At 31.5% G+C, this 17,108-nt stretch overlaps 2 protein-coding genes across 2 annotated transcripts; both read right to left on the minus strand.

Moving 5' to 3' along the window:
• Positions 1-391: 391 nt before the first annotated feature.
• On the minus strand, positions 392-11,158 carry LOC122194837 (F-box protein CPR1). Its single transcript, XM_042896107.1, has 4 exons — positions 11,042-11,158; positions 1,854-1,949; positions 530-1,753; positions 392-418 (listed from the first exon to the last, which is right to left on the minus strand). The coding sequence occupies exons 1-4, from the start codon at positions 11,156-11,158 to the stop codon at positions 392-394; spliced, it is 1,464 nt and encodes a 487-aa protein (XP_042752041.1).
• Positions 11,159-13,278: 2,120 nt separating this feature from the next.
• Positions 13,279-16,443, minus strand: LOC122194838 (NAD(P)H-quinone oxidoreductase chain 4, chloroplastic). Its single transcript, XM_042896108.1, is given in 6 exon segments — positions 13,279-13,664; positions 13,667-13,909; positions 13,912-14,377; positions 14,881-14,897; positions 14,999-15,093; positions 16,364-16,443. Coding segments are annotated over 6 exon segments (1,287 nt in total).
• Positions 16,444-17,108: the final 665 nt, after the last annotated feature.

Consider the following 17,108-nt stretch of genomic DNA (forward strand, 5'->3'; position numbering starts at 1 on the left):
AAATGCATTGACAATCTTAGAGTAATTTCTTAACGATTTTAGATCATTAACTGGGATCAATATACGATGCAGAGCAAATTGCAATTCTAAATCTGTAGATCTGTGATTTATTTAGAAAATAAATTTCACTAGAGCATTTAATCAAACACTTAATAGACAACAAAAATCACACAAATTTTAAGGGAAAGAAGCTTGTGCAAAGAAATAAATCGAGTGTAGAAATTCATAAAGTTGATGTTGGCATGTCATAACTAATGACAACACAAAAGAGAAGGTCCAATTTTATGTTGGTGATTCTAATGAGAGACAATAAGTGATTGTATTTGTAACTAATTTGTTGATGACTTCAGAAGCAAATGAAATGCTAACAAAAGATATTTTAGTATTCAATCTAAAGACTTTGATGGAAACTAAAACACTAAACTCAAACGCAAAAAAATAATTAAAAAAAAAAGATGTAAAAATGTCTTCAAAACTGAAACTGAGAGATGCTACAGCAGCTCCTCCCTCGCTGCTCAGCAGGTGTTACCCAAACAAGACTGTCGACATAATCAACAACTTTTTCTCTATCCATATAAGTAACAAACTTGAAGATTTTAGTCTTGGCTGCAACTGGATCGTATAAAGCATGGCTAAATCTTGAAACTCGAAAACTAAGTTGAAAAAGAAACTCATTTTGTAATGTAAATCCATATGGATATATATCACCTCTAAAAGAAGGAAAGACATGATGTTTCACCCATGACTCAGCCACCCCATATTCATCCATAACCCACACCACACACTCATAATCTGGGTGGGCCTTTGATATCGCACATAGTTTTCCGTCCAAAACTCCTATGATCGTGGAGACATTATTCACATTATCACCGTTGACAGAATCTGGAAGAGTTATCTCACTGAAAGTCTCTGCATCCAAATCAAATGCCAATATGGTTTTTGAAACCAACTTCCCTAAATAATAACCACCATGCCAATGAAGATGGCCGACATGGCCATCTACACAGAGATAATCAAAATCGTAAATTTCTTGGTAGTGCAATGGAACACGTTGAGTGATGAACTTCCATGAACCCTTTCTCATGCTATAAATCTCAACCGGAAGCCACTCCATATAGGCAATTGCGTTTGGTAATATCAAAAGACGTCGTGTAATCTTCACAACTTTATAATCATCAGTTTTGGGATCAAATCCAAGTCGAAAAAACTGTTGGATGGAATGGGAAGGCATAGAATATGGTGGGAGAGTTAACAAGGCAGAGAGGGAAGGGTTCCATATGTAAATGTCCTCAGAACCATGATCTGATCCATAAATAAAATAAGAATCAGGATCTCTTTTGCACAACGTATGTTTGGGCTTATGATTTGATCCGTATTTAAAGCATATTAAGCCGTTAACAGATCCAATGACTTTGCCACGACTATTTTCAGATTGGGGTTTAACTGGGAGCTTGATGAAATTAGTGAGTTCCAGATTGGGAGATCGATAAGGGCGTGCTATGAATGGTTTAGAGTCGAAAGAAAATGGCTTGGTAAAGAACAATAGAATTCCATCGTTTTTGTTGTTTTGGATTGAGCGATGAAGGTGGGATTTTATGAAAGAGGGTACAGATAAAAGTGCATTCCAAGATTTGGAGAGACATCTCATCTGAGCAAGCTGTTTAGCCGGTAACTGAATGAATATGTTTAATAAAATATCGTCCGGGAAGTTCCACACAGTCACTCGGTGTTGTTTTGAACAGCCTAGAGAATCCTAATAAAAATCCACAATAACCAAAAAAAACAAAGTTGATATGAAAAATTTTATAATTCTAATAATTTCGGCAATAACAATGTAGACAGTGCCGGATTGCCATATAAAATAGCAGGAGGACAAAGGGTGGCGAAGAAGCGGCAAAGTTTGGCGAAACAGAGTTTCCAAAAAGGCGGGTCACCGCGATCTCTTGTGGCTATTGGATAAGAGACCAGGATTTTAAAAAAAATTATACTAATAAAAGAATAGTTTTAATATCATTTTGTCATGTTTCACTATAAACAACACATCATTAATATTATGACGCGTATTACATAGATATATTACGGAAATCACAATCACAATTAATAACTTTAAGGTTTTAAATAATAGTAGATTTTAAATTTTTATAGAAACATTTACTTTTTATAATTATATGTTAAATTTGAAGTTATAACTAACTTCAAAATTTTGGTATATCTCTTAATTAATAATTTTTTTAAACTTATTTTCTTAAAATAATTGATTAATAATTATAAAATTTTACTATAAAAATTTAATTAATTTTGAAACCATAGTTCCCATGGGTTATAAACTAGTAAACAATATATCAAAGCCTCATTACTCGGTTAAAAGTAAAAAATATAAAATTTCGAATACTATTGTCATATTGTACATATGATCTCAACTCAATCCAAATCAAATATAACTAAAAGAAAAAATTTAAATAACTCTATAGCAATTGGAATAAGAGGTTTCATTACTTCTTATTATTATCCAACCATTAACCTGAAAATTCGGTCTCCAATAGTTAATGATTTTTTTTGGTTAAATTTAAAAACTTTCCAACATAGCCACTTAGGCCGAGGGAGTGGTGATGGTGGTGTCGAGGGGTGTTAGTCGGGTCGACCCAATGTGATTTTGAGTTGTTCGGGTTTTTTGAAAAGTGTATTTTGACTTAAACCCGACGCTATTAAGTACAGGTCATTCGGGTGTTGGGTTAATAAGGTTGGGTTAACTGGCTTAGTCGGGTTACAATGCTATATACTAGTAAGGGTGATCTTGTAATTTAACATGTAGTATTCTCTTTATGCAAAACAATTTGTAAATTGATGATATGACTATAATAAAAAGATGATAAAAAGTGGGAGCTAGTAAACACATGTTCATCATGAAAGCAACTTAGATAAAATAGGAAGTGTCATTATATACCAAACAGTCCTGACTAACTAATAAGTAGACAATTGGAATAAATTTTGATACAAGTTAAATTTTATATAAAATATCAATTAATTCCTTATACATGTTTTTTATTAAACAGGTGTGATTAAAATTTTAATACACCTTAACCACTTAATAGATTTTTTTAATATTTTATTTAATATATTTGATAAATTATTGAACTTGACTTATGTGTACAAATGAAGAATAGCATGCCTTAACTTTAGTGTTTTCTATTTCTATAAGTAGTACTTCATCCCAGATAAAGGTTAACAGGATAGACTTGATGCCAGATCCACTTATATGAAAGACCCGATATGTATATACCCTTCTAGAAAAATATAATGTAAGATTAATGAATGTAAAATAAGCCAAACTATATGCATATCCATAGAAGTAAATAAGTTTCTGATTTCATGGAAGAGATGCTTGTCCCGTATAAGTGGAGAATGCAGTGGAGAATGCAATTTGTAAAAGTGTTGTAGTATGCCCTTATTCGGGTTAATCAAGTTGACCTGCAACCCAATATTTTTTTTAAAAACACATCAACCTTAAACTCGATCCTAAATGCAATTTAGATATGTTGGGTTCATCCGAATAACCCGATTAAGAATTTTGTGTTAACATAAAATACTATATAAAACCTAGATCGAACTATATTATTGAATCATCCAGATGTAAAAGAACTTCATACCTTACTCTATTGATGTTTCTTATTCTTGATGTAGGATTTTAACGACGAACAAAAACGTCTGTATGATGGTCTTCCTCAATAAAGTTCCATTACTTTCTTCCAAGCAGTCTATGATAATGGGGATCAATGAGAGAAAAAGAAAGTATTGTGTCATTTCTCTGCTAGGAACCAACTACATTTTATACCCAAAACATTAGAGCGCCATTAAAATCTAATAATATCAAACTTATGGCCTTTAATTTATTTATGAATAGACTTATCTAACTTACAAACATATATACCCACCTTAACATAGAATAATTAGAATATTATATATTTAATTTTGAATATTCTAACAATCTCCCGCATGAGTATTACATGCTTGAAAATATATTGAAAATCTTTAGGCACACTGTTATACATAATACATTTTAACTATATTTCCTAAGGCACCATTGATCATATTTATAGGATGATTAAACAACCAAGATCACCATACCTATACGCACATAATGACATATATCAAATGTGGATGAAAATAACATACAACGCAAACTACACATTTCCATTTTCAGTTGGTCATAAACTGTAGTGTTGACTCTTAAGTGAAGTCACCTCTTTATGCAACATAAATATTACATAGTTTTGAATTCAGGACAATGATAAAAAAAATATCATCAACTTTCTTCTATAAAAATTTAGAAAAAAAAATTATTTACAAAAAACACAAGGTACATAAATACTCCCACTAAACTAAGGTATTACTTATCATAATGCCCATACAAGTAACATGCTCATGAAACACCTTATGCATTAAACCTTTAGTTAGTGTGTTTGCTAGCACTTAAACATTTCATGTGTGTTATATTGAGTTTTGTTCATCCTAAACTCTCTTGTTTATGTCGATAAAATCCAACTTTGTTAACCTAACTTTGCTAAAATAGTTGAATTCTTGTCACAGTAGATATTTAATGGCTTGTCAACGCCATATACTACTAATCATTATTACTAGAAAAACTACATTCTATAATTGGATACATCAAGAAAATCTATAAGTGTCTATTTAGCAAACTTCCATAGTCATACTCCTCTAACCATCATAGTATGATGTGGAGTATATGTTGTATTGATATCAAACACACCCTGATTTTGAGAATCCAAGGAACTCGAAAATCTCTGATTTATTAGTGAGCACATAATCTTTTGTTTGTTTTTTATAACACATCGTATGTTTTGTAGCATTTAAGTGTTGCTTACATAGATCATCAAATAACTACAAGTTCAAGGTGATATATACTTGAGTATATATGAGATATCCTACCATTAAAGCATACAATATCCATTGTATCTTATTTCTTTCAAGATCGTTTAGGGCGCTACTTTAGATTTGATGTATCTCCTTTAGCAATAGTGTTTCTTCTCTTTCATGTCAAATATTCCTAAACTCTTATTCGATATAGTTCTTTTGTGACAATCTAAGAACATGTCGAGATTGTTTTCCTTCGTGTCTTGATTCCTAATACAAAGTGGAATCACAAAGATCTTTTTGTCTGAATTTTCTTGGTTTCCTGCAGTAAACTTATATCGTTACTTGCGAGAAGTATGTCATTGATATATAATACCATAGAAACGTCTTTGCTCCCACTGAACTTATGATATTTACCCACATCAACAACATTTTTCTTGAAACCATGCGAGGTGACGAGTAGATGAAACTTGTGATATCAATTGTGCGAAAGTCTAAAACTTTTCCTTATTATCTCCATTAGTCTTCACATCCATCTAATGTAGCTCTAGTTCATAATGAGCCACTAGTGCCATTACCATTATAAAAGAGTCTTTTAATAATACTAGGGGTGTGTATAGGGTGCTTTGGTTCGGTTATTGGCCAAAACCGAACCATAACCATTACAACTGGTTAATGTATATCGATAACCATTGGGTAGCGGTTAATATTGATTTTGGTTAATGGTTTTAGTTGGTTAATGGGTAATATCGGTTAACCATATTAGTCCAATATGATACAAAAATTATATATATATATATATATATATATATATATATATATATATATATATATATATATATATATATATATATAAATTGAAAAACATAAAGTTCATTGTTATAATAAGTGAATGATTGTACACATATAATTGTATTGATAGAAGATGAGTTATCCTTTTTAATTCCAAATAATTACCCTTTAAATTTTCAATTTGTAATATAATGACATACCATATATTTAATGTTATATAATATTAAAATTATTTTTTAATACTATTGGTTCGATTCGGTTTATAATGGTTTGATTGTTGATAAAAAAACATAACAAAACCATATGTGTTCGCTTAATAAAAATTAGAAACCGCACCAGATCTTTTATTAATGGTTCGGTTAAAATGGTTTGATTGTTTTGGCTAATTTGGTTGTAGTTTGGTTGATTTTTCAGTTAATATGCTCACCCCTACATAATACCTAAAAGAATGTCTCTTTATTACTTCATTAATGAAATCCTTATTGATTATAAGATCCTTATATCTCTTGATATTCTCATTCGAATCCCTTTTGGTTTCAATATCCTAATAATTTATTACCTTTAAGATAATCGAAAAGGTCCTAAAATTCGTTGTCTTTCATTGAATTCATTTCATCATTCATCGCATTGATCCATTACTGGTAGTTCAAACAACATTGTCTGATGAAAGTTGATTGAATCATTTTCCTCAATGACAATGTGATCATTACATTCTTGGTGACAATCACATAATGATTTGAAATCACATCTCTCATATCCTTAATGGATCTCCTTTAATACACTTATTTAGGGTGTTGGTTTCTCCATAGTTAGTGCTTAGGAAAGAATCTAAATGTTGTCTTGAACTGATATATAGTTATAAAACCCTGGAAACCAACAAAAGGAGAGTCTTTTAAAAAACACCCCAAAATATTTTCTTCTCCCCCAAACTCAAAATCCTAAAGCAATCTTGCAATTCATGCTTAAAAATATCTAGATGCGGGATTGTAAAACTTATATTCCTTAGAACATTTAGGATATCCAACAAAATAACATATAAGAGTTCCTGAGTCTAACTTTTTCTTCATGTGGCCTATAAGTCAAAGCTTTAACATGATAACTCCATATGAGTAATTGGATAGTGTTTAGTCTTTTATTAATCCAAAGCTCACAAGGGTTTTTACTTGGCACCTTATCTTGGTAATAAGATATTATCTTCTAAATTTCTCCTCAAAGCGCTCTACTAATAAATAATGATTCATCATTCTTCATACATATCTAGGTTTCACACTAATTAATTCTTCCTTATGAAAAACATAAAACATAAAGAATAATAACATACATCTTCTGTAACCCTTGATCTCCTTACTTGAGATCTTGATCTTGTCCTCCTCGAAGTGGCTTGGTTGAGAGGATCGAAACAAAAATCATTTTACTATAAGACAATGTGATTATTATGTTCTTGGAGACAATGACATAATGATTTGAAATCACATTTCTCATATCGTTAATGGATCTCCTTTATTACATTTCTTTAGGGTGTTGAGGTTTCTCGATAGTTGGTGAATCTCAATGTTGTCTTGAGCTGATATAGTTATAAAACCTTGGAAACCAATGAAAGAAGATTCTTTTAAAAAAAACACCCCAAATAGTTTCTTCTCTTCCAAACTCAACTCATAAAGCAATGTTGCAATTTGTGCTTCAAAATGATCTAGATGCAAGATTGTAAAACTTATATTCTTGAGAACATTTAGGATATCCAACAAAATTACACATAACAGTTCTGGAGTCTAACATTTTCTTCATGTGGCCTATAACTCAAAGCTTTAACTATATAACCCCATATGAGTAATTGTCTAGTGTTTAGTCTTTTATTAATCCAAAGCTTGCAAGGGTTTTTACTTGGCACCTTATCTTGGTCATATGATATTATCTTCTAAATTTCCCCTCAAAGCGCTCTACAAAGAAAGAATGATTAATCATTCTTCATACAATATCTAGGTTTCACACTAATTATTTCTTCCTTATGAAAACCATAAAACATAAAGAATAACAACATACATCTTATGCAACCATTGATCTCCATGCTTGAGATCTTAATATTGTCCTCCTAGAAGTTGCTTGGTTGAGACGATTGTTAGATGCATTTTACATGCATCTTTTAGCACGTTTTTCTTGGTATTTTTCTATAAAAAGCTAACTATCTCCCTAATGTTGTTATAAACTGTGTGTTTCTCATTTTATTTGCAGAATGCCTGTACTACTCACTTTTGTTATGATTTTTAGGGAAAATTAGCAATGATTGAGAATATGAAACATTAAGCATGCATTTGATGAAGCTTTGGAGCCAAATTGGAGCTTGGAGCTAGTGGAGAATGTGGAGGAATGCTTAGAAGCTGCTTTAATCGAGGACAAATCGACGTTTCGGAAAGAATTCAAGACAAATTGATCGAATTATTCAACAATTCGATCGAATAAACGGTTCAAATATTTGTAAGTGTGATTTCAATCGAAGGAAAAGAAAAAGAAAAATTTTGATCAAATTTTACAATAAATTCAATCGAATAAGTCCTTCGAAGATTAGAATTTAAAAAAGTTAGAAAAATGTACAATTCGAGCAAAAGTTCGATCCAAGAAAAAATTTTTGATTGTGCCTAAAATAAATTTGATCAAATTTATTACTTGAACTTTTCAGGATATATAATTAAGCCTCCTTAACATTCCTACAACCCTAATTCTCGACAATTCGTGATTCCAGACAACTGAGAGGCGATTTTCAGAGGTTTTCGAGTGCCAAACACAGATCAGAAGAACACAATTAGATTCTTATTTTCATTTAGTAACATTTCTCAATTTTGTTTTGTTTCTACTACTTGTAATTCATTTTTAGCCATGCCAGGCTAAAAACCTTAAATTTCAGTTTTGCAAACAACTCGACTTTTTGAGCAAGTAATTATTAGCCACGATTTTTTACTGTGTTTACTATTTAGTTTGATCAGTTGTATGCTTAATTGAATGTTTGGTTTCAATTCAGTTTTTGTTGGCCACCTTAATTGTTAATAAATTATTCCAGGCATTTGATTTGTTTAGATCTGTAATTGTCTTTATTAATCAGTAAAAGTAACAAATATTAAATTAATTCTATGTTTAGGTTTAACTCTAATATAAATTGATCAAACAAGTCTTTAAGATTCCAAGCTTGTGAGAAGTATTGGACTTTACTCGGAATCTTACACTATGTCTAATCTCTAATGTTACTTTTCTAAATTCATTAAGAGCTTATTAAGTTAATTCAGTAAAAAGTATGGTTTAATTCAAATAGCTTGTTTTGATTAAACATTTTAGTAAAGAAAATTATTAGAGTTTATTAACAATTTTCAGTACCAGTTTAAGTACACAATTCAAGTATCGTGTTGAAGGTTATTTGCATAATTAGGGGAGTCAACACGAAACTGAAATTGCTTTTACTTTCTGAATTTTATTCCAGTATTTAGGTTGCATTTTTCTCTTATTAATTTCTATCCAAGTTAGTTTTAATAGTCAACAAATCCCCCCCCCCCCCATTTTTAATTACTATTAACCTAGTGAGTGCCTTACGCAAGAAAGGCATAGACCTTAGGAGATGTCCTTATGGATTCGACCCTGCTTTCCTGTACTACCCCTTAGTGCATTAAAGCTATACTTTTACTTATATTATTTGTTTGTTAGGCGTTGCGACACGCCGATAACAAAGTGTCGCCGTTTTCAGGGACACGACAAACACAAATTGTTTTATGTAAAGATCTACAAGTACAGGTACTCCACTACAGTTTGATCCGGAGATAGAGAAGACAACAAGAAAACTCAAAAAAGTAGCACTTTACAAAAAAAAATGTTAAAGGGATTTTTCGCATCAACATCTTCTCCAGCTTCAGAGAAAACAAATCCACGAGGCACTCCCTTGTGGAATGAGCCTGAAGTAACCTTCACATCTTTTCCCAAAGCACCCCCATACTCACCTTCCCACAGTCCATTTAAAAATTACTCACCTACATCTTCCGTCAAATCCAAAATACCTAAACCCTTTTATTCAGATTCTGAAACAGAACCTGCTATGAGAGAACACAGAGACGTTCCTGAAAAGTCTCTTCGAGAGTGGCAACACACGATGTTACATAACAACCTTTATGAATCACCTTTCCAGAAGTGCGAAACTTTCATCTAATGTCTGGTTTGATTCATCTGCTTTCGAATTTCCGAGGCCTTGAGAAATAAGATCCACATAAGTTTCTCAAGGAGTTTAACGTAGAATGTTCTGGCATGAAGCCACACACTATAACCATAGAAAACATCAAGTTAAGGGCATTCCCTTTTTCTGTGCAAGACGCAACAAAAGAGTTGTTGTATGACCTTCCGTCTGGATCAATAACGACATGGAACGAGCTAGCTAAACTTTTTCTAGAAAAATATTTTCCAGTGCATGGACCAGGTGAGTAGGGATGCAGCTCCGTGGACCGCTCGCCGAGCCTTATAGGTGGTGGTATCACACCCTTCTGAAAGGAATTGTATATGAGACTCTCACGTCATACGGCTCCATCCCAGAATCAGGACCCCTTTCTTTTGACCAACGGGTCCTCAAACCAACTTGTCCATCCTTTCTATTTCTCGGTAACCATTTTTTTCATTCATTGATTGATTTGATTCAAGGTAGATTTAGCTTTCTTCCAAGTCCAAGCGCTAGCAGTAGAAGCTAGTCGACAGAAGCGAACTTCAGGCCGGGAAGGAACCAAGAAAGGTGAGCGCCCTCGTGTCCGTTGCCAATTCTTGCTCATTGAGATTCATGGTAATTCAGATTAATATTTAGGTATAGATATTACCTCTTTTTTCTCCTTTCCAACAAATTCAAATGATTCCTATTTGTAATCATGTTAAGTCTAATGCATATTACTTTGGTTGGATTATTTTTAACTGCATATTTACAATACGAGCGTGGCGATCAATTGGACCTTTGATTAGATTAATTAACATATCTTTTTTTAGTGACCTCCTCCTTTCTTCAATATCCAGGAGGTCAAATTCAGATTTTCGTTTCAGTTAGTGCTTCAATTAAATTCGATCGAAGAAGATCTAAATCACGCTCTGTAGGATTTGAATCTACGACAACGGGTTTTGGAGACCAACATTCTACTAAACCGAACTAAGAGCACTTTCTTATCATAAAAGATAAGATTGTAAATAAAAGGATTGGCACTAATACACCTTGTATGAATACACTATAATAGTATCATCACAATGAAAGATTCTATATGATATGTCCGATGTGAATTGATCTCAAAAATCCCTTGTTACTGCTCAAAGGAGTAGTAATAGGTAGGGATGGCATGATTTGAACCCGTGACATTTTGTACCCAAAACAAACGTGCAACCATGCAGCACTACATCCCTTCCATCGGTCTACAATGTCATTGTAGAGAATTCTTGTCTTCTTTTCCACATCGTTGTCTCCTCTATTAAAATCTAGAATATTTATGTCCATTTCGTCTTTTTGGTATCATTAAACATATAATAATAGTAAAATACTTCTATCTATATGAAAAATGGAAAGGAACCCCTAGGAAAAGTAAATGGGTTGGGGGAATATTAGGGAAGAAAGGACGTTTTTCCTGTATTTTACAAAAAGTCAATCTTATTTACTAGATGATTCTACATTTCAATATATTTATGTATTATTATAAAATCAACGAGGTTTTTCAATGCGAGATCTAAAAACATATCTTTCCGTATAACCGATACTAAGTACTATATGGTTCGGTTCTTTGGCAGCTTTATTAATAATTAATCGGTTTTTCCCAGATGAGTTGACGTTCCCCCTTTTTTTCATTCTAGCTATTAATGTGTGAAAGAAGATTAGAGATCCAATTAAGTACCCCCCCCCCCCTCTTTCTCTTCTTTTCTCTTTTTACCCTTCTAAAATTTTAGAATAAGGGAGGAAAGAGAAAGAATAAAAGCACATTCAACAACTGCGAGACTCGGGTTTTTGTTGGAATTAAATAAATATGAAATTTATGTCTTCAATTTCTATGGAAGCAGAATACAAAATGTGGTTCTGGGGAACGAGTATTATATAAGATACTTATATGAAATACGATTTGAAATCTAGTTTAGAGATCTTTCTATATTATTTTCTATATCGATTGTAGTGAAATCTTGCATAAGAGGATAGTAAGTTACAAATTCTATTTTGTTTTTTCCTTCCTTTCTTCTTTTTCGTTTCGGATTAAAAGAGGAAAAGTTGAGTAAATGAAAAATCCAAAGGAGGTTCACGGCCAAGGGTAAAGATGTGCAGAGACCGGTTCTTTAAGAATGTCTCACTTTTCTTCGAACCAGTGTTAATGTTAATAAGGCATGAACGAGCATGTCCACATATACTACTCATAAGAACCAGCGCAATACACCTAACCGATTGGAGTTGCAAGAATTTTGTCGATATTGTTACAAACATACAATTCACTGGGAGGTAATGAAATATCAAACCGAGCACTGCACTCATATGTATCTTACAAGGAAAATAAAAAAATGATTATATATATATATATATATATATATATATATATATATATATATATATATATATATATATATATATATATATATAATTTTTGAACATAGTTAAAGATAATTAAAAACAAACCAAATCCTATTTTTTTTATTCTAATTAGAGATACGGGTGAAATAGGATTTTAGGGATAAGAAATAAACTAACCAAACCATGGATAAATCCAAGCGAACTTTCTTTAAATCCGAGCGATCTTTTCGTTGGTGTTTACGCCTGGTCCAATTGGAGGATCAAATTGATTGTAAAAACATGAGTTAAATTAATCGATTTATTAGTGAACAGGAAAAATATTATCTGGACGAGTGAATAGATTGACCTTGAAACAACAACGATTAATTACTATTGCCATAAAACAAGCTTGTATTTTATCTTTGTTACCTTTTCTTAATAATGAGAAACAATTTGAAAAAACCGAGTCAACCACTGGAACTCCTAGTCTTAGAGCCAAATAAAGATAGGTTTAGTCTTTATCCACTTCAGTTCGAATTCCCATCCGAACTCAAATGGTGATTGATATTTTGTTGGAAAAATCCAAAATCCAGAATGAATTCTCGTGTCATATTAAAACAAATAATAATCTGGGAAGAATAATTTATTTTTATTTAACTTGTTGATTTGTATTTATTTTGACTACTTTCTCATATTTTATCATATTCTATTCATTTTTATTCGACCTTACCGGAGTTCATTCTACTAGCAACTCCATTTTAATCTGTGGATTCCTTCCGGCATACTTCTTTTATGATCTCATTGGAAATCATATAAAGACAATTCCTCTTTGATATAGCTATTTGTGCAAGATTTTTACGATTAAGAAGAAACGGTCCTCTTGTACATACCGTTTACTAATCTACTATAACTATAGCATACCCCCTTTCACGAATTGTTGCATTTATTCGTGTGATCCACTAACGACGAAAATTGTTTTTTTGCTTATCCCTATCCCGATGAGCTGAAACCAAAGCTCTTATTTTTTGTTGAGTAATTGTTCGAGTAGGCCTTGAGTGAGCCCCCAAAAGCTTGATGCAAATAAACAAATTTTAAACAAGACATATTCTATCATAACTCGTTCCTACCAACAAAAAAAGTGCAGCACCAATAAACCCATGATATATTATTTGTAAAATAGCTCCATTGCGTCCCGTATCGATTATAGAAGCAATTCATATAAGTATTAAACCCATATGAGATACTGAGGACTAGGCTATTCTTTTTTTTTTTTTTAAATTGCGTTGGTCGGGAGATGATGAAGTTGCATAGATGATTTGTATTGTACCTACTATCATCAACCAAGGAGAAAATATAGAATGAGCGTGTCGTAATAATTCCATATTAATCCAGATCAATCCATACGCTCCCATTTTTAGAAGCATACATGTACTGTAATGTGCATCTATGTGGATATCTGGTAACCATGTATGTAGGCTAAAATCGGTAATTTGATAGCAAAAACATTAAAAGATCCAATATAGATTATTATTTCCAAAGCGACAGGATATGACTGAGTCACTAATGTTTCAAAATATAGTGTTGCTTCATTAGAACCTTATAAACCAACACCCATAACTCCCATTAAGAGAAAAATGGAACCTCTCGTCATGTACAAAATAAATTGTGTGGCTGAGTAAAGACGTTTCATTCCTCCCTACATGGATAGAAGTAGATAAACCAGATTAATTATAATTTCCACATGATGAAAACATAAAAGGATATGAGAAGACATGATCATATTTGACCATTGTACATTGCTAACATAAAAAAATGGAATAATCGAGAATCCCGATTAATAGGCCAGACTACTAAAGTAGCGAGAGTAGTGATAAATCCTGCTAATAAAATGGGTCCTATAGACAGTCCATCTATTCCTAATATCCAACGGAAATCAGAAAAATTGATACATTTATAATCCTCTACTAGTTGGATTAATGGATTGTCCGGTTGAAAATTATAACAGAATGCATAGTTTGTTAGAAGAAGTTCTAACATGCATATACATATAGTATACCACCTAATGACCCTATTTCCTTTATGTAGAAGAAATAAAATAAAGGAACATGCAAATATTGGTAAAACTACAATTATTGTTAATCAAGGAAATTTTTTTGCGGTAAAGAAAAGATACACTTGGACCAGAAAAACCTATGCCCAAAAAAAAGATATTTTTTACCACAAGTTTTTGTGGTAAAAAAAATAGGCTCAGGTATGGTTTTATGTAATGTATTAATAAGCTATTTCCATGCTATGGATCGTTTCATGCCATAAATAAACTCGAACACTCAAGAAATATGTTGGGCAGGCAGTTTAAAATCGCTTACAACCGACACAATCATTTTTTCATGGAGTGGAAGCTATTTGTTTGGCTTTACATCCGTCCCAAGGTATCATTTCTAATACATCCATGGGACGGGCTCGGACACATTAAAGTACACCCGATACATGTATCATAAATCTTTATTGAATGTGACATTGGATCTATCCATTTTTGAACGTGAGAAGTTTTCAATCTAGTAAATTGATAAATGAATTATATATTTAAATACTAGATGAATCGATGAGTTCCCCGAGGTTTTTTTATTAATCTATTCTGGATTGACAAGGCCTAAATGCTTTGATTTCGTTTGTTTGTGATAACATGAGGATACCTTACGTGGTAGACATGCTAATTTAAATTAATTATTAATTTATGAAAATTCTAATTTATATGATAATATTACTTATTCAACAAATTCAATTGATTTATAAGAGTTGATTTTCTATTACGATAAATTGATGAAACAAAAGCGAGTCCACTAGCAACTTCAGCAGTTGTAATAGCAATAACAAAAACGGAGAAAATGGCTCCTTTTAGTTGACAACTATAAAAAAATACAAAAATGTTACAAAATTGAGATTAACCGCATTTAATATAAGTTCAAGACATATAAGAGCCCTAACCATATTTCAACTTGCAATCAATCCATATAGACAGATAGAAAATAAATTAGCACTCAAAACAAGTACATGTTCAAGCATCATTAACCAACTACTTATAAATCTTGATACATTTCAATATGAACAACAATTTAACCAATTGGATTGACTAGAATATAACGAGTAATGAAATAAAGGAATATATTAGGAATAGATCAAACTACTACTAAGAAACAATTTCTATTTTATATACAAAAATAGAAAAAAGGAAATGCATGTGACAGCTCATAACAAGGTTTTTCACGGTTCTAAAGAGTTATTATAAATAAATCCCAATTTGTTGACTATTACTTATCAAATCTTGTTCTATATTTTGGTTTGCTTTTGGAGTCCAAATTGTTTTGTACCACGACGTATCTAGAATAGTAGTAATTAGTGAAACAAACAGACTTGTACATACCACCGAAGTTATTCCATCTCCAACGGTCCAAAGATGGAAATCTTTTGAATATTCTGAACCATTTATGAACATCACAACAAAAATTATTAAAACATTTATGGATCCTATGTGAATAATTAGTTGCGCAAGAGCTACAAATGGGAGTTTGATAGATATTGGATAAAGATATACAAACAAAAACCAATCCCAACGAAAAGGAAGAATAAATAGGATTGGAAAGTAATACTACTCCCAGACCCCCTAATATAAGACCCAATCCCAGAAAGACTAAAAGAAAATCATGTATTAATCCAGGTAAATCCATTATATATAAAATCAGAGATAAATAAATCAAAATCTTTCATAACTTTATTGACCCGGTCAGGAAAAAAGAAGTAACTCTATTTTTTTCATAATAGTTCTTATAAAAAAAATTTCATTTTATAGATATGTATTGATGGAGATATAGTTATGGGCTTAATCTCTTGAAAGAGTAATTTGAATATATATATATATATATATATATATATATATATATATATATATATATATATATATATATATATATATATATATATATATTTGCAAATCCTCAATATAGACTATAGAAATAGATTTTTGATGTAAATTAGAACATGATTCTAGCCCCCTAATCAATATAATTGTAATTATTCAACAAATAAAAACCTTCATTCTTTTAGATCAAAATGAGTTCTTAAGTTTTTATTTAAGGCAAATAAAAAATTGGTCGAATTGTGTAATCATCAATTACTGACATTGCAAAACAACCCAAAGCAATTTGATTATAATTCAATTCGTGATGATCATAAGTAGAAGGTTCATATTCTTTAGTCATTGATAAAAAAAAAATTGTTGGACAATACTTAATGCAATTACCACAATATATACATATTCCAAAACCCAAACATGAATCTTTCAATTCATTTGGCTCTCGCGCTCAATGTAAATTCCCATATCTTTATTGTTAATGTAATGAGCCTATCCTCTATTCTCTTGTCATATTCCAAAATGAAATCAAAATATCAAAATGAATCACTAATCCAAGACCAAAATATTCGGAGTACTCTTCTGACCAAACAAAAAATATGTAATTGTCAGCAAAGTTGTTTACTTTTTTTTAATCCAAGAAGTTTTTCTTACTTTATACACAGTACATAGGTCATTGATTTAGCATTGGCTAAAAAGGGGATAAAATCCCTAATTACAATTAAACAATCGTTCTTTCTAATATCAGTTTCCAATTGCCAATCAACAACGGGCAAATCTATAGGACATACACGAACACATACTTCACAAGCAATGCATTTATCAAATTCAAAAGTACAAAATCTGAATCTCTCTCTTTTCTAACTGATAAAAAAGAAATAGAAAAAGATTAGTAATTTACTATACATAACAGAAAATTAGATGAATTTAGAAAGGGAGTTCTTTTTCTTAATCTCATGAACAAGATCTAAGAATCCATTTAGTTAATGGAAGAAGAGGGGAGCGGGGCTGAGG

This window comes from Lactuca sativa, chromosome 6, assembly GCF_002870075.4.
Source record: "Lactuca sativa cultivar Salinas chromosome 6, Lsat_Salinas_v11, whole genome shotgun sequence".
Classification (NCBI taxonomy): Eukaryota; Viridiplantae; Streptophyta; class Magnoliopsida; order Asterales; family Asteraceae; genus Lactuca; species Lactuca sativa.